This window comes from Lithobates pipiens, unplaced genomic scaffold (assembly GCF_037356315.1).
Source record: "Lithobates pipiens isolate NorthernLeopardFrog02 unplaced genomic scaffold, aLitPip1_a1.2 Scaffold_16, whole genome shotgun sequence".
Taxonomy (NCBI): Eukaryota; Metazoa; Chordata; class Amphibia; order Anura; family Ranidae; genus Lithobates; species Lithobates pipiens.
Window position 1 is genome coordinate 269,046,874 of NW_027507748.1, and position 18,770 is coordinate 269,065,643.

At 43.2% G+C, this 18,770-nt stretch overlaps 1 protein-coding gene across 1 annotated transcript in view; it reads left to right on the forward strand.

Annotated features, from left to right (window-relative positions):
- The window catches only part of AATF (apoptosis antagonizing transcription factor), a 218,312-nt gene that overhangs the window by 12,006 nt on the left and 187,536 nt on the right, over positions 1–18,770 (forward strand). Inside the window, exon 2 of the mRNA XM_077481392.1 lies at positions 8,098–8,292. Coding sequence (XP_077337518.1) covers positions 8,098–8,292 — 195 coding nt within the window. The remainder of the gene's footprint in view (positions 1–8,097; positions 8,293–18,770) is intronic.

An 18,770-nucleotide genomic window follows, 5' to 3' on the forward strand; every position in this document is an offset into this window, starting at 1 on the left:
CTAGGCTTACCTGTAGGTCAAAGTGGTTTGTAAGGGTTTACAACCACTTTAAATGAAAACCTTGTTCTTTCATCTCTTTGCCCTCCATTTGTACATCCTAAACAAAATACAGTTAGGTCCATATATTTTTGGACACAGGCACAATTTTCATACTTTTGGCTCTGTATTCTGCCAGAATAAAATGAAACAATCTAAATTAATTTGAAGTGCAGATTTTCAGCTTTAATTCAAGGGGCTAAACATATAAGTACAAATTTTAGGAACTGCAACCATTTTTATACTGCTACATATCTTTGGTAAAAGTAACCAAAATTGGTGCATAATATTTGGTCTGTGTAAAGGTTATAGAGTCTACAAGCTATGGTGCCAATCATTGAAAATTGATTACACCTTATGTACTGGTGGCCTATCTCATTTCTTGAGACACTAAGGCCTCTTTCATATGGACTGTCCCTTGAGATCTGCCTGTCAGTTTTTTAGGTGAACTGGATTGGACACTCCCTAGACCTCTATGGAGAGTTGGATGTCAGCGGTGACATGTTCGCTGACATCCGACCCGCTCCAATCCGAAAAAGTGTGACGGAGGAAAAAAAACATACTTTTCCATCTGCCTGAGGATCAAATCGGGTGATGACGGACTCTACGGTCTGTCCTCAACTGATCTCCCATAAGGGAGAGTGGTACTCTGACAGGTCAGTCCTTGCACAGTGTGCAGAGATGGACCTGTCATCTGCCTGCTCAGTGGGGATCGACAGAGCTATCCCCGCTGAGCAGAGCGGGCTCTGTACACGGACACGTCCACGTGAAGGAGCCCTAACAAGCCAGAACAATACAAATACCCCCCAAATGAGCCCTTTTTGGAAAATGGACATTCCAGGGTATTTAGTAAGGCATTGCGAGTTTTTTCACGATGTGATTTTTTTTTTTTACTTCTTTTTTTTTTCTTCACAAAATTCTCTAACAGGTTATTTCTCTCACATGGCATATGCATACCACAAATTACACCCCAAAAAACATTCTACTATTCTTCCTGAGTGTGGTGATATCACGTGTGTGAGACTTTTATACAGCCTGGCCACATACAGAGGCCCAACATACAGGGAGCACCTTCAAGCGTTTTTAGGAGCATAAATTACATAAATAATTTCTTGACAACTTATCACAATTTTGAATGAAAATGTGGAAAGAAAATGAAAATGCATGTTTTACACATTTTTACAGCACTGGCGGTCGCTGATGAGGTGGGACTGATAAGCACTCACTGATATGCACTGTATTGGCACTAATGGGCACTTTAGTGGCACTGTAGAGCCCTGATGGGGCACACCTTGGCTCTAATGGGCACTGCTGTGGCACTACTCCGCTCTCAGGCAGTATCGTGCTGCAGCTTCACCCTCTTCTCACACGATCGGTGTGAGGAGGGAGAGAACAGGACATATGCTGGTTTGTTGACAGTGATCGCTCTGTAAAATTGGATGGAGCAATCACATGGTAAAGGACCGCTGGGATTGGCCCTTTACCCCAATCTGTGACACGCCAGTTTCCGAGAACCTGGCCGTTATGGACATACCCCGGTGCGTGCCCCATGGGAGCACGGTTCTGGTAGGGTGCCATAGTATGCCCTCCCATCGTTATCCAACTGCTGTAGCCATCATTCGGCTGTGGCCCGGTCGGCAACTGGTTAATGTTTTGTTGAGAATCCTTTACTGGCAATGACTGCCTGAAGTCTGGAACTCATGGACATTACGGAAGACTTTCCTCCTTTATGATGCTTTGTTAGGCTCTAACTGCAGCTGTCTTCAGTTATTTTTTGTATGAGGGTCTTTCTGCGTTTAGTTTTTCCTTCAGCAAGTGAAATGCATGCTCAATTGGGTTGAGATCAAGTGATTGACTCGGCCATTACAGAATATTCCACTTCTTTTCCTTGAAAAGCTCCTGTTTTGCATCATTGTCCATCTGTTGGACAAAATGTTGAAGACCATACTTGCCCCTCTGGTTGTTCTCTCTGTGCTCTTTTGGCCACCAATAAGGACCGACCCTAGGCTGTTCTTTGTTTGTGCCTGGCATCCTACTCCTGTGGGTAGCACTAAAACCCAAATATCAAGATCTCTGCTGTGTCCTTAAGTGAACAGAGAAGCATTTTACAGTGAATACAAAAAAATCCTATTTTTATTTGCATGGATAAACATTTTAATAAATTTAATGTAAACTATACAAAGGCTAGGGTATGCTTTCCCTTTATTGTTTAATAATACTTTTCCTTTGTTCATTTATTAAATGATGGTTCACATTTTCCCTAGACAGTGTGATTTGTTGGGGAGACAACATTGTGACCTAATTATCATGTATCATAGTGTTAGACAGTGTAATATGACAGATCTGCACATGTTGCTGAGATTTGTGACTGCTACAAAGACATGAGCCTGTTGTCCAGAAGCTTCTTGTTAACTAATGATTTGGTATGATTGTCGTTTTCCAACATATATTTGTGTCTATGGCGTCAGTTGACTAAGCGGATTTTATTTTTATTTTTTTATTTGTATACCTCTAGATACATTTTTCTCATCAAAACTGTATGTTCACTTTCAAAAAAAATAAATATATATATATATATATATATATATATATATATATATATATTTTTTTTTTTTTCCTTTTTAAAATAAAAAATAGTTGTTTAACCAGTGCAAACCTTTTTGTCTTTTTTATTTTTTTCTAAAATTGTACCAGTCAATCAGAAGGCTATCTATTGATAAAATTATTTTCAAAAAGAAGATATTAGCTATATGTTTTTTTTTTTTTGTGCTTCTTTGTATAATTGTAACTAAAAATATATCCATGGGGGCAGTCATATTTGTTCACAGTACAAATCGGAGTCTGTTGGCTCACCATGCACTAACTGCATGATGATTTCTTCGCTTATTGCATACTGCCCCACCCTCTATCTAAAATTGTTGTATCCTACCCGTATAAAATAAAAAAAGAACCTGAGGAACAATTTAAACCCCAACACTAATATAAATGTTAGTAGTTTACCTCAACATGTGTCTGCTGCTACTTCTTTTTCTTCTTTCAATGCTTGGCTTCCTAAATTTGGGGATTGGGTCGTGTGTATGTGAAAAAACAACTTAGCATTTTATAGCAGGGTCTACTTTCATAAAGGAAGCTCATTGATGTACATTGTAGTGGCTAATCTATATATTTTTTTTCTATTTTAAATACAATAACAAAGTATAGACAAATGTGAAAGAAATATACAAATTGTGTCAAACATGGCTAAGGTAAACTCTGCTCACTATATTTCCCTTTTTTAAGAAGTAAAAATCTATAAATTATTATTATTTATTATTATGAGCTTTACATAAATAAACAAGTTAGAGAAATCAATAGTATGACATGCATGCAGTAAATTCAGTTGATCCTTGTGCTAAACAAATACATTCACAATTTCCGTACGTGTGTGTATACAGTTTTACCTCTAAGGCCGCGTACACACGGGTGGACTGTATGGCCTACTTAGTCCGTCGAAACACATTTCAGCGGACAGTCCGCTCGTGTGTGGGCTTCAGCGGACTTTTTCAGCGTGCAGTCTGGCGTACTAAGTATTTCGGATTTTTCTAAATACTGTCCGTCATACTTTGGTTTCAGCGGACAATCCGCTCGTCAGTAGGCTAGTTCGACAGACTAAGAATGGCGCATGCTCAGAAAGGATTTACACGGCGAAAGGTTGCATTGCTGTGTATTGGACTTCCTATTTCTAGTCCCGTCGTACGTGCTGTACACGTCATCGCGCAAGCTTTCGACGGACTGTTTGTGCATCCGTGTGTGGTCAAGTCCGTTCATTCGAAAGTAGGACGGACTGTCCGTCAGATTGTATGACGGACTAAGTAGGCCATACAGTCCGCCCGTGTGTACGCGGCTTTAGGCCACATGTACACCTTACTCTGATAAACGTACGTTTAGAGGCAGTTGTACTCCTTATCCTATGTGACCATGTACACAGTCTCATTTATTGGCGTTTCTATGCAGTTGCATTTTAACAGTGTTTCTTTGGAAGCAAAAAAATGGGTTCAGACGCTGAAGGTTTCCACATTTCAGACGCCAAACGTGGCACCAGCGTTTAGACGCATTTTAGTTTATAAGCGTTTTTAAAGGTACCCTATATTTTAGACCTGAAAAGACAAAAATATGATGGGAAAACAATGAAAAAAATTCAAAAAATAAAGGGGGGGGGTGGGAATAAAAAAAAAAAAAAAAAAATATATGCAATATTTTAATGCACATACCTTATGGTCACCAACAGATGTTCCTCTGGGGACACACTCTTCCTCATGTTGGTGTCCATACATGTCAGACTGGGTCGTACTTTTTCAAGTAGAAGGTCAAATGTGGCAATGGACATGTGTGTGAAATTAAAAAAATTGTCGGGGTAGGTACGCAGCTGTACGTACATGTTTACAAAATATCCTGCCGATATTCACTGCACAATCAAAGGATGGGTCCAATAGCGACGAACCCTGACTCTGGACCTCACGCAATTTTCGGCATTGTTCTAGCCTCATCAAGAGCAATGTCAGTAGTATTTCCTCAAATATGCTCATCATGGGATCCATTTCCAAAAAAAGCACAGAAATGGAGGCAAATACAAGTATACAACTGCTCTCTCTGCTGCTACTCACTCTGGTCAAAATTGCTGAAATAGTTAGATTACAATGTTTTTTGAGCTTGGGGAGGGTCTTAAATGAGGTAATCTTAATAAATGCTTCTGGATGCAAACATGGCTAAACAGGCGTTTTAAACACTGTTTCAAGGTGTCAAACATTTTTATTCTGTGTACATGGGGGCCTAAAAAGATTTGTATATTTGTAGAACTAATGCACATTTGTACAGGCAGGAAGGCAACACTAATATTTCCTGCTTCAGCAATTCAGGGTTTCTATGTGACCTTTCCACTCCGGCTTCTTAATTGGTAAACAAATTCCATTCGCTTTATTTTGCCAATTTGTAAAGAGGTTTCCAGGAAGGAGTAAGGCCCCTTTCACACTAACGTCCCGTTCAGGCCCGCCTGTCAGTTTTTCAGGCGGACCTGAACGGGTGCTCCATAGAGGTCTATGGAGCGTCGGATGTCAGCGGTGACATGTCCGCTGACATCCGACCCGATCCGAAAAAGTGTGACGGAGGAAAAAGCTATTTTTCCATCCGTCTGCGGATCGGATCGGATGACGACGGGCACTGCGGTCCGTCGTCATCCGATCTCCCATAGGGGAGAGCGGCGCTGTGACAGGTCCGTCCCTGCACAGTGTGCGGAGACAGACCTGTCATCTCCCTGCTCAGCGGGGATCGGCGGAGTGATCCCCGCTGAGCAAACGGACATCCACGGGGCGGATCAGAACTGATCCGCCCCGTGTGAAAGGACCCTTAGGCTGCATTCACACCCCCCTAGTATTGTGTTTTCATGCTTCTTCCTAGATGCGTTTTGGAGCTCTGGTATTTTTGTATTAGCCATAAAAAAAATATGTGCAACATCCATTTATTGCTGAATGTTGCTGCTTCCTGTGCTATTTTCATCGCCTTCCTGGTTTTTGCTGTGTTCTGTGGTGCTTTCCGATCTCCAAACAGTGATGGATGAAATGACGTGTTACGTGGCAGCAGCCACAGTAATGTTATATTTCCTAAAGAAAGAAAAAATAAACTTGGAATAAAAATTTGTAAAAAAACAAAAAAAATAATAATTTGTGTGTACTTTCAGTTCTAGCATATCTCCTTAATATTTTATTGGGGGAGGCGGGGGCTGTCGGGTATGTTGTATGGGGCCACATGATTTCAAAATGCAGCCCTGATTGTAAAGCCAACTAATACACAGGTTTAATACACAGTGAAGAAGACCATAAAGTGTCATTGCTAAACAGATGCAAAACATTACCTTTTGTCATCCTTCACCATGCCAGAAATATCTTTCCCACCAATCTGCACCAGTGCCCTCCCTTTGCTTGCTTCAGGCTCGTATTGGAGTCCTGAGGATTTTACAGGCAGGCGTGTTCCCTCACCATCTGGATAAAGGTCTCAAGATTGAAAAGAGACACTCGGGGTAATTTATGAAAGGCAAATCCACTTTGCACTGCAAGTGCACTTGGAAGTGCAGTCGCTCTAAAGGGTTAGATCTGAAATGAGTGGAAGCTCTGCTGATTTTATCATCCAGTTATGTGCAAGATAAAATGCTGTCTTTTTATTTTCCTTGCATGTCCCCCTCGGATCTACAGCGACTAGTAAATAACCCCCTATCTCTGCCTTTTACTTTGCTTGGCATTTCTGACCAAAATTGATTTTTGTTGATTTCATTGGCATTATTTGGTCATTTACTTGTCAGGAGGTAACTGTACGTATAAGCAGAAAAGGGTGCCTAAACAAAAAAAACGAATGCAACTTGTGCATTTCGGTGTATTTCGGGGGGGGGGAACGCTTCAAAAACCCAGCAATCTGACCAAATAAAGTTGCTAAAGTAGCTCTAAAACACTTTTTAGCTTCAGGCTTTTGTCTTCAGGTGTTTTGAAGTAGAGATGTGAACCACCACCATAGAGATTCATTGATTTTACTTTTTTTTTTTTTTCTCCCCGAGCATTTTGGAGCTTCAGGCTTTGCGCTGCTGGATGTGGATTGTGACAGAGCTTTGTATATCACAAGATTGGTTGCCCAGAATTTTAAGTTTTATTTTTTTTTAGTCGAGTAAATCCAGTTAAAATGTCTTCTGTGTATAACCCGACTCCTAAAGCCCGTACACACCATACGAAAATCGTATGGAAAAATGTGTACGATGAGCTGTCTGCCGATTTTTCAGATCCTGACAGGGATTCTATCCATTCCATACTTCCATACTCTGGAAGTCAAAGAAAGAAAGAAACTTTGGCTGGAGTTTTTATCCTTTTATATTAACAAAAAAAAAAAAAAAAAAAAAAAGATTTGCAGTAGTAAATTTAAAAGTATATCTTTCCGACTGTCCTGTACCTACAACAGGATCTAAAGTGAAGGAAGTCTGGAAGATTTCCCACGTATATCTGTTCTGGTGGCAGTACAGCATTTTGGGGATTGCCCCTCACTTTTTCCCTGCCTTTCCTTCACAAATCTTCCTTCTGGGGAAACGGAACCCCCCCCCCCCCCCCACTTTTTCAAAAGAAAATAAAAATTGGATTTAGATACACTTTTAAACTAGCCAGAGATGGATTGATCCAGCTTGGGGGTCCCGTCCAAGAGGAGTAATTCTAATGATCAACTCCTTTCTAACAGTACTACTGATACATTTTTTGATTGAATAGCGCAGGCAGCCAATTGGCTTCAGCACTGATCGCTGTATTCTGACAGGAGAATAGAGGATTCAAAACAACTGTCAGAATACAAGAGCGGTGAGGTTCGGATTCCTCCATCCAGCTGTGGATGGAGGAAATTCATTCATCAATACATCTTCTTCAGGACAAGTTTTTTCTGTTGAAAAACAGACTTACTGGCTAGATCACCAATATTACTAATGCAGCCATCACATATGGCTTTATTGAAATTGATTGAAAAAAATTCAAATTCAAATTTTGATTTCTCCATGGCAGTAACCTTTCGAGAGGAGTGGGTCGAATGGCTTTTCAAACAGTGCTGCAGCCAATTGGCTGCAGTGCTGATCAGTGTATTCTCACAATGGAGAACTCCCACTTATAGCTTGTGTGGATGGGGGAATACGAGCAGTTTATTTTTTATTTTTTGGCTGATCGAAAAAAAAAACACACAAAAAAAAAAACTGATCAATGTATGGCCAGCTTAAGGCACATGAATGTAGGGTGTTTAAAAATGTAAAAATTGGAACAGGGGTCACACAATCTCTAATGCACAAAACTGACGTAAGGATTTGTTGTGGATAGTGTAATTCATTCTGTGCTTGACTTTTTAAATCCCGCCCCCTCACTTTGGATTACAGTAAAGATTTTTATTATTTAATTTGCTAATGCTTTTTCAGCGCCTGTCTCAGCCGTGTCGCAGGTTTTGCTTACTTAATAATGATGTTGCTGTCTTTTTTTTTTTTTTATTTTTATTTTTTTTTATTTTTTTTATTTACAGCAACCGCAGCAAAAGTTATTGAAAAATTTGATGAAGGGGAAATTGAAGATGATGACGGTGCCATTATACTGAAGAACCTCAAGAAACGCACAGTAACATTCCTTTCGGATGCAGATAAAAGGTATCAAGGAAAGACGACATCTCGGAAAGATTTGAAAGCGGAATTAGGGGAGCAGTCTTTTTCTGAAGAATCCGGTACGTTTTTAAATTAAGTGTATAAACACTTTGAATCGTAGTCAGCTATTCATTTAATTTATTGATCATGGTTGTCACTGACCCCTTTTCGTCCTTACTAAACAAGGTGAAACCAATCCTGCACATGCAACATTAAACAAAAAAAAAAATGGTTTCAACTTGCAGAGACCACTGCAACCTGTCAGTGGCAGTGTACCTTTTTGGATACTGTAATTGTTTAATACAATTATAGTATTACACAATTAGAACAGGTTTATAAAAACATATAATTAACTTCAATACTGGGTACTTTTACCCTTCCTGGCCAGGCCAATTTTCAGCTTTCAGTACTGTTGCACTCTACATTTTTATTATTTCTTTTTCACACAAATAGAGCTTTCTTTTGGTGGTATTTAACCATTCTGGACCGAGCCCCTTTGAGATGTTTACAAGTAAAATCTTTTTTTTTTTTGCTAGAAAATTACTTGGAACCCCCAAACATTATGTACGTTTTTTCCAGACACCCTAGAGAACAAAATGGCAGTCCTTGCAATACTTTGTCACACTGTAATTTGTGCAGCAATTTTTTGGGGTAAAATACACTTTTTGGAAATAAAAAAAAAAAGACAACAGCAAAGTTAGCCTAATTTTTTTTCTATATTGTGAAAGATGTTACGCCGAGTAAATTGATCCCTGCATGTCATTCTTCAAAATTGTGCCCACTTGTGGAATGGGGACAAACTTTGGAACTTAAAAATCTCCATTGGCGACAATTAAAATTTTCTACAGGTTACCAGTTTTGTGTTACAGAGGTCTAGTGCTAGAATTGATGCGTTCGCTTCTGCGTGCACGCTCGGTGGGACGGGGCACTTTAAATATTTTTATTTTATTTTTACACTGTCCATTTTAAAATAAAAATAAAAAAATTGGGTCACTTTTATTACTATTACAAGGAATGTAAACATCCCTTGTGATAGAAAAAAAGCATTACTAGACCTCTTTAATTTGAGATCTGGGGTCAAAAAGACCTAAGATCTCCCATTTAGACTGCAATAAAAAAAAATGGCACGATCGTCTCCGTTGCTACCCATGGCTCCGGTAAGCGGCGGAGATGACCAGACAAGGGAGGGCTCCAGCCACCGATAAAATCTGCCGCAGAGACCACTTTTATTTCAAAGCCAGCCGCCCGCCATTTAACCTTTTCCCACCCAAGGTACATCATATGTCGTCCTTGACTTTGCGGGGGTATCTCTGAATGATGCCTGCAGCTACAGACATCATTCAGATATCTGCTTTTTCAGCCAGCGATTCCCAACACCATAAGAACAATCATAGCGGCTGTTCCACTACTTGATCATTCTTACGGGTGGCGAGAGAGGACACAGCCCTCCGGTGCTTCTACTAACTCACCGCTTTCATCGGAAAGAACGGATCCGCCGTCCCCGGATGGTAATCATAGAGATTTCCGGCGGGCCAGATGGACGGCGGAGTATATGTTAGGGATGCACCGAAATTTCGGCCGCCGAAACATATCGGCCGAAAATGCCCTTTTCGGCAATTTGCCGAAAGAGAAAAACAGCCGATAATGGAGCCGAAAATGGGGCGGGGCCAGGGTAGGGGGCGGGGCTCCGCCCCCCACCCCTGGTGCGCCCATCATGAAAAGCTATAACATTCCAAATAGTGCAGGAGAGCCGTCTCCACCACCTGTTTGATCACAGAGCGGGAACATCACAGCTTTTATTTCAATAGCTGTGTGTTCCCGGCCGTGCGCCGTCACGTACAGCCCCTCCCCCTTGTCCGGGCACTTTGATAGACAGATCACCCGTAGGATTGGACGGATGATCTGTCTATCAAAGTGCCCTGACAAGGGGGAGGGGCTGTACGTGACGGCGCGCGGCCGGGAACACACAGCTATTGAACTGAAAGCTGTGATGTTCCCCTGCTGTGATCAAACAGGCGACGGAGGCAACTCTCCTCTTCTCTTTACAGGTTAGCTGCTATGAGGGGAGACACTGGCTGCTATGAGGGGAGACACTGGCTGCTATGAGGGGAGACACTGGCTGCTATGAGGGGACACACTGGCTGCTATGAGGGGACACACTGGCTGCAACGGGGGACACTGGCTGGCTGCATTGTATCATGTGTCATGTATCATGTGTGCAATTTCTGACCATCTCTTGTACCACGTCCCCAGTCTCTGACCATCTCCTGTACCACGTCTGCAGTCTCTGACCATCTCCTGTACCATGTCCCCTGTCTCTGACCATCTCCTGTACCACGTCCGCAGTCTCTGACCATCTCCTGTACCATGTCCCCAGTCTCTGACCATCTCTTGTATCATGTCCCCAGTCTCTGAGCATCTCCTGTATCATGTCCCCAGTCTCTGAGCATCTCCTGTATCATGTCCCCAGTCTCTGAGCATCTCCTGTACCATGTCCCCTGTCTCTGAGCATCTCCTGTACCATGTCCCCTGTCTCTGAGCATCTCCTGTACCATGTCCCCTGTCTCTGACCATCTCCTGTACCACGTCCCCACTCTCTGACCATCTCCTGTACCACGTCCCCACTCTCTGACCATCTCCTGTACCACGTCCCCACTCTCTGACCATCTCCTGTACCACGTCCCCACTCTCTGACCATCTCCTGTACCACGTCCCCACTCTCTGACCATCTCCTGTACCACGTCCCCACTCTCTGACCATCTCCTGTACCACGTCCCCACTCTCTGACCATCTCCTGTACCACGTCCCCAGTCTCTGACCATCTCCTGTACCACGTCCCCAGTCTCTGACCATCTCCTGTACCACGTCCCCAGTCTCTGACCATCTCCTGTACCATGTCCCCAGTCTCTGACCATCTCCTGTACCATGTCCCCAGTCTCTGACCATCTCCTGTACCATGTCCCCAGTCTCTGACCATCTCCTGTACCATGTCCCCAGTCTCTGACCATCTCCTGTACCATGTCCCCAGTCTCTGACCATCTCCTGTACCATGTCCCCAGTCTCTGACCACCTCCTGTACCATGTCCCCAGTCTCTGACCACCTCCTGTACCATGTCCCCAGCCTCTGACCACCTCCTGTACCATGTCCCCAGCCTCTGACCACCTCCTGTCCCATGTCCCCAGCCTCTGACCACCTCCTGTCCCATGTCCCCAGCCTCTGACCACCTCCTGTCCCATGTCCCCAGCCTCTGACCACCTCCTGTCCCATGTCCCCAGCCTCTGACCACCTCCTGTCCCATGTCCCCAGCCTCTGACCACCTCCTGTCCCATGTCCCCAGCCTCTGACCACCTCCTGTCCCATGTCCCCAGCCTCTGACCACCTCCTGTACCATGTCCCCAGCCTCTGACCACCTCCTGTACCATGTCCCCAGCCTCTGACCACCTCCTGTACCATGTCCCCAGCCTCTGACCACCTCCTGTATAAAAATATTTTTTTCAAACAGTCATTTTCGGTATCGGTGCTGTTTCGGTATCGGTTTCGGTTTTCGGCCTAGTGTATTTTTCATTTTCGGTATCGGTTTCGGCACCAAAAAACCCATTCGGTGCATCCCTAGTATATGTGATAGTTCGGTGGCTGGTGCGATGTTATGACATCATGCCCGGCCTCTACATTCAAAAGAATGGTGCCGCCTTGGGTGGAAAGCCAAGATCATTTTATTTATTTTATTTTTTATTTCAGGCTTCCCAGCCTAGAGGTAAGATGTGGGGTCTTATTGACCCCATATCTTACTGTAAAGAGGATCGATCATGCCATATTCTTATTACAAGGGATGTAACAATAGGAATAAAAGTGATCACATTTTTTTTAAATGTCAAACTAAAAAAAGCTAAGTAAAATTAACAATAAAAAAAGAAAAAAATGTAAAGTGCCCCTGTCCCCTTGTGCTCGCATGCAGAAGCAAATGCAAGTCCCTCCCACATATGAAAACTGTGTTCAAACCACACATGTGAGGTATCGCTGCCAATGTTAGAGTAAGAGCAATAATTCTAGCCCTAGATCACCTCTGTAACTCAAAACATGTAGCCAGTAAAAAAATGTAATGCGTCGACTATGGGGATTTTTAAGTACCGAAATGTGGAGCCATTCCACGAGTGTGTGCAATTTTGAAAAGTGACATGTTGGGTATCTATTTACTTGGCATAACTTCATGTTTCACATTATGCAAAAAAATTGGGCTAACTTGAATGGTTTTTTTTTTATGTTATTTTTTTTAAGCATGAAACTGTTGTTCCCCCACCAAAAAAAAGTGTTCGAAAAATTGCTGCGCAAATACCTTGTGAGATAAAAACTTGCAATGATCGCCATTGTATTCTCTAGGGTCTTTGCTAAAAAAAAAATGTAGGAATAAAATGTCAGAATTTGGCCTGGATGGGAAGTGGTTAAGAGGATACCGGGGTTATACCAACGGTATTCCATGTCAAAGTACCGACATGTAACGACGGGGGCTGATCGTTAAGTGGTTAATCACCACGGGGTTTATTCTTCTTTTTTTCTGAATAAACAAAAAAAAGACCAAAAATTTGGGGGAAATTTTTTTTTTTTTTCCCAAGGCGTCTTTCAGGACAGCACCTGAGAGATGGTGACTCCTCCCTCACCCTTAGGAAACACCCTTTTCCTCCAAACTTTAAAGGGAGGCACCTCCCTACCACACCTCAGTTATTGTGTTTCTTCCGGCCCGGAGGGAACATCTTTTTGGGAGGGAGTCAAGGTCTCTTGGGTGCTCCTGAGGGACAAGGCTTCCTTCCCTTTTTTTCCCCCTTTAGGGACCAGCTGTCCTCCCGACCTACCCAGGCCTCGGCAGCAGTAGCAAGCAGGCTCCTCTTAGTGTTTGGAGAGAGCCAAAGATTCAGTAGCCCGCTCGATCGTAGGAGCCGCCGCCATGTTATTTCGGCGGTCTCGCCAGAAACGTCAAAGCAGGTCACTGCTATACGCCACGATTCAAAATTTTCGGGACTCACTAGTAAACCCAGCTGCTAGTCAGCCTTACACTTCAGAGTCCTCCCAGGGGTCGTTCTCTATCCCAGTATTGGAATCTCTGCCTGAAGACCCTTCAGATAGGGAAAAGCAGTCCCCTGCTCTTTTCGTTAAAGATTCGGAAGAGTAGATGGAGGAGACTGAGGTAGTACCCTCTAAATTCAAACTGTCCCTTGAAGAGGTAGATGGGCTCCTTAAAGCTATTCATGCTACGCTTGGCTTAAGTGAGGAAAGAAAGGAATTATCACTTCATGACTGCATACATGCTGGGTTGGACGAGCCTAAAAGCCGAATGTTCCAAGTTCATCCGGTCATCTCTGAGGCCATTAAAAGAATGGCAAGATCCAGAGAAAAAGCCCTTTTTTTTTTTTTTTCCAAAGCCCACAAGAGGCATTTTCCTTTCGAGGAGGACCCTGCTGCGGTGTGGAACAAGGTGCCCGGGCTGCATGCCACCTTCTCCCAGGTCTCGAGGTCCCACGGATCTGTCTTTTGAAGACATGGGAGTTTTGAAGGATCCAATGGACAAACGCATGGATCTTTTGCTCAAGAGATCATGGCAATCAGTTTTGAGCAATTTAAAGCCAGCAATGGCCACAACATGTGTAGCCAGGAATTTGGAATACTGGGTGAACCAGCTAAAATCGCATAAAGTGGCAGATTCCCCCAAACAGGAAATCTTAGATTCTTTTCCTACCCTGACTGCTGCAGTTGCTTATATTGCAGACGCCTCAGCTGAGACAATTAAGATGTCAGCCAGGTCAGCATCTTTAATGCTGCAAGAAGAGCCTTATGGCTTAAAACCTGGCCCGGTGATTCAGCATCAAAGAGCAAGCTGTGTGGGATTCCATTTTCGGGTGACTTTCTTTTCGGCCCTGACCTCGATAATATTCTTGACAGGACAGCCGATAAAAAGAGATCCTTCCCTGTCAAAAAGAAAAAGCAAGTACCAAAACGTCTTTTTCGACCTCAAAAAAACTCATGATCAAGACAGCAAGTTGCAGGTGAGAAGGAAAAATTGGTCCGCCCCGAAACCGAAAGGTAGAGGCGGAATTCTCTTCCGTCGTCCTACACAGGCCGAAAAATCTCAATGACTCATCCCTGCGGGTGGGCAGAAGACTGCAAGAATTTCTTCCGCAGTGGTCAAAGATAACTTCAAATCAGTTTATTTTGACCACTCTCTCGCAGGGTTACACACTCGAGTTTGCCAAAAAAGCCCCAAGAAAGTTCTTTATTACAAACACCCCATGGGACTCGTTAAGGGCCCTGTCCATGAAGTCCTCTCTCAAGGAACTGATGCAGCAGAGTGTAGTAGTCAAAGTCGGGAATCTTCTGACGCCAGGTTGTTTCATGGTATCAGTGGATTTAAAGGATGCATACCTACATATCCCGATCTCGCCCCAGTCTCGGAGGTTCTCAAGCTGGAAGCGAGGTTGGGGGGTGTGGTTCATCATCTCCAGTTCAGAGCCTTACCCTTCGGTCTGTTGTCATCACCCCGAATTTTTACCAAAGTGATGGCAGAAGCTTTAGCTCCGCTGCGCCTTCAGGGAATCGCAGTTATTCCTTATTTAGATGATCTGCTATTTTTCGTCCCATCCAGCGAAGAATTGCAGATCAATTTTAGGCAAAGATCGCAACCATTTGGAGGCTCTGGGGTGGATTTTGAACTTCCAAAAGTCTTCCCTAAACCCAGCCCAGGAGATTCGGTTTTTTAGGGTACCTAATCAATTCGGTAGATCAAAGGATTTTCCTTCCCTTAGACAAGAAGGACAGGATTTACGGTGCAGTGTCTTTGCTGCAGACTAGTCAATGTCTGACGGGAAGACAGGTTATGTCAGCTTTGGGGGTTCTAACCTCAACAATGCCGGCGGTCCAGTGGGCAAGGCTGCATTTCAGGTGTCTGCAGGCTTTTCTTCTGAAATCTTGCGATCACACAGTGGCATCCCTAGAGGCAGAGGTAAGAGTGCCAACCCAGGTGAAATGGTCTCTATGGTGGAGGAAGAGACAGGATGTCCTATCAGAGGGGTTAGTCTGAGCTTTTCCAGTCGAGAAGACTAACAACCGACGCCAGTTCCTGGGGGTGGGGAGCCCACCTAGGAAAGTTTTTTCACTCAGGGAACCTGGTCCAAAAAAGAGGCAGTAAGGTCCTCAAACTGGAGGGAGCTCAAGGCGATTGCCTTAGCTCTGGAGTTGTTTGCTGAGGATCTTCAGTCCCAGCATGTTGAGGTCCTAACAGACAATGTCACGGCGATGGCTTATTTAAACAAGCAGGGGGGTACAAGAAGCAGGTCGCTCCAAGTACTGGTCCTGGAAATCCTTCGGTGGGCAGAAAGGCATTTGTTGTCACTATCAGCAGTCCACCTAAAATGGGAGTTAAACAGGGTGGCGGATTTCCTAAGCAGGAACCCTATTCAGGAAGCGGAATGGTCTCTAAACCCAGAGGTTTTCGCAATGATTGCCTGGAAATGGGGGCTACCAGAGGTAGACCTGTTCGCCTCAAAGGAGAACGCCCAGGTTCCCCAGTTCTTTTCCCTGGACAGTCGCGATGGGTCGCTGGGCACAGATGCGCTAGCATATCCATGGGAAATTCCGTCTTTGCTACGCTTCCCCCCCCCCCCTGTTTTGGAAAGTAGACGGTCCAAGGTATTTAGTAAGAAGCATGACGAGTGTTTGTAAGTTTATCACAATTTTTGGGAAAATTAAGAAATGAATGTATTCTTTTTCTTACATTTTTGTGCAGAGCAGGGTTTTATTATAAAACTGTATCAAACTACTACTCCTTCTGACCAGGGCTTTTAGGCTCCAATGACCTCTGGTCATGAAATATTTACGGATCTATGATTTTTCCTCAGGTTAAAATTTAAATGCTATGGGTTTAAATCCTCAATTTTTTATTTATTTTTTCCTATCAGGAGGGGCACCCCCAAGGCTGCCCACTCTCACCGCTCTTGTTTATTTTGGATTTGTTATTTGCTGATGACATATTGCTGACCTTAACATGTCCTAGGGTCTCTTTGTCTAACCATTTATCTCTTCTAGACCCTTTTGCGTCTGTCTCTCAGGACTGCATGTCAACCCAACTAAGTCTAAAGTAATGTCGGTTAATCTCTCATCCTCTGAAATTGTTTCTCTGAGGACTTCTTTTCCATTTCATTGGCTTCCTTCTTTGCCCTACCTGGTCATCCGGCTTACCCCCAGGTATGAAGGACTTTACTAGGCTAACTTTCCACCGCTTTTAAAAAAAACAAAAAACTGACTTGCTTTCCTCTTGGTCCCATTTTCCGTTGTCCTGGTTTGGCAGGATTGTGGGGGTTCATATGACTTTTCTCCCAAAACATCTATTCTTTTTTAGAGTATTACCAGTTTCGAACCCTTCATACATTCTATGTATCCATCAAGCTTTTGAGATTTATTTGGGTTTTACTTGTCCTCAAATTGGCAAACAGGTTCTATACGCTCCCAGGATCAATGATGGCTTCTCGGTTCCCAATTTGCAAGCTTATTATACGGCATTGAATATAGCTCCCTTATCACATCTTCATGAAATGTTTTTCAATTGCCATCGTGGGCCACCATTGATCTGGATTTTCATCCTATTCCTATTTCCTTTCTGCCTTGGCTCCTGCCTATTCGTTGTCCAACTACACTAGGCCCATGCATTGCTCACACAGTTCGATTTATGGTATTCTGTCAAATTCTCTGCGGATCTTATTTCTCCCCACCTGCCTCTCTGATTGCCCACTATTTCCCCCTAGCTGTGAAAACCCTAACCAGTTTTCCTGGTGGACTGATAATGGATTTGATATCCATTCTCTGTTTACCCCCATGAGAATCGTGACCTTTTGAGGCTCTTAGATCCTCTCATGATATTCCTCTCTGTGAACATTATAGTTATGTTCAATTTGGATACTTCTTCCAGCAGCTAATAAAATCCTGACCTACTACATATACATTAACCCCTTTTGAAAGCCTTTGTAGAGTCCATCCTCATTCCCCGGGCCTAATATTACTGTACTCATCTCCGATAGGAGACCCCTAGTATGCTCCTATCATTTGCAATAGGAGAAGGTATTGGGGGAAAAAGTTAGATCTAGAGGATTGGCAGATCATGACGATAGCTCTCCCAAAGCTCTAAAAATGTCCTAATATTGGAAAACCCTTACAAAGTGTTGTACAGATGGTACTATATGTCGGCTAGACTTGGCACAATTTATTCCATCTTATTCTCTTCTTTGCTTTCGGGGATGCTCTCAGGAAGGCACTATGGCACACATTTGGTCTTGTCCTAAGGTATGCAGACTATGGGTTAGAGTATAGTCCTTTCTCTGTAACATATTCCATGCCAGCATCAAAGGGGACCCTTGCGAGGCCCTCCTTTGTAGAGTTGCTTTGCCCGGACCGCCAATTGGCCATGCATCTTTTTACTGAAACTAAGTTGACCATAGCAAGGGCTTAGAAAACGCCTCTACTTAGCTTGGTGAAAAAATCTCAGACACAGCACATAGGACTTTTCTTTTTCTCTTTCTTCTGGCTCTCTCTTTTCTCCTCCTCCCCTTTTTTTTTTTTTTCTTTTTGTGCTTGTTCACTTTTAATGCCCATCAGTCCAAAGGGCATGGTTTGGGCGTGTATGGTTACAGTGATTAGTATCCTTTTAATAACTTATCGTATGGACATTTGGACGTCCATTGCTAACCTGTTTAGATGTTTTGCACTCTCTATTATAATACTGGATGTCTCCTTTGATTCATCACGCAATATAATCCGTAAACTTGAGACTCCTTTAACCACTTCAATACAGAGCACTTATACAACTTCCTGCCCAGACCAATTTTCAGCATTGTCGCACTTTGAATGACAATTGCACGGTCATACAACACTGTACCCAAACTAAAATTTTATCATTTTGTTCCCACAAATAGACCTTTCTTTTGGTGGTATTTGATCACCTCTGGGATTTTTATTTTCTGCTGAACAAATAAAAAAAGACAGAAAATTTGGATTTGAAAAAAATTATTTTTTGCGCTATAATCAAAGAGCAACAATTTTGAAAAAAAAAAACGCATTGGGCAGAACGGGGAGATATTTGTTTACATTAGCATCTCCCCATCCTTCCTCTCTGTGAGGTGATCGCGGGTGTGCCCGCGGACATGGAGTCTGTGGGACCCGCTGTCAGACTCGCGGAGCTCGCGGTGGGCTCGCGCGCGCCTGCTAGACAAGCCTCGTGAAATAACGTACGATAACGTGATTGCGTGCAGCGGAGCCAGCCTGCTGCAGTAAAACTGTGGCGGCTGGTCCGCAAGCGGTTAAATAAAACCCTCAAAACATTTTCTGTAAGCATCCAAAGAGCATAAAATAGTTTAGTTCAAGTTTGTTACATGATATTAATGCAAAGATCTATGAAGTTCAAAATTTCATTAAAAAATAAACTAAAGTAATCTTAGGGCACACAAACGCAATACATTATCTATTATTATTATTATTATATTTTTTTTGTAAAATTAACCACTTCAGCCCTGGACCAATTGT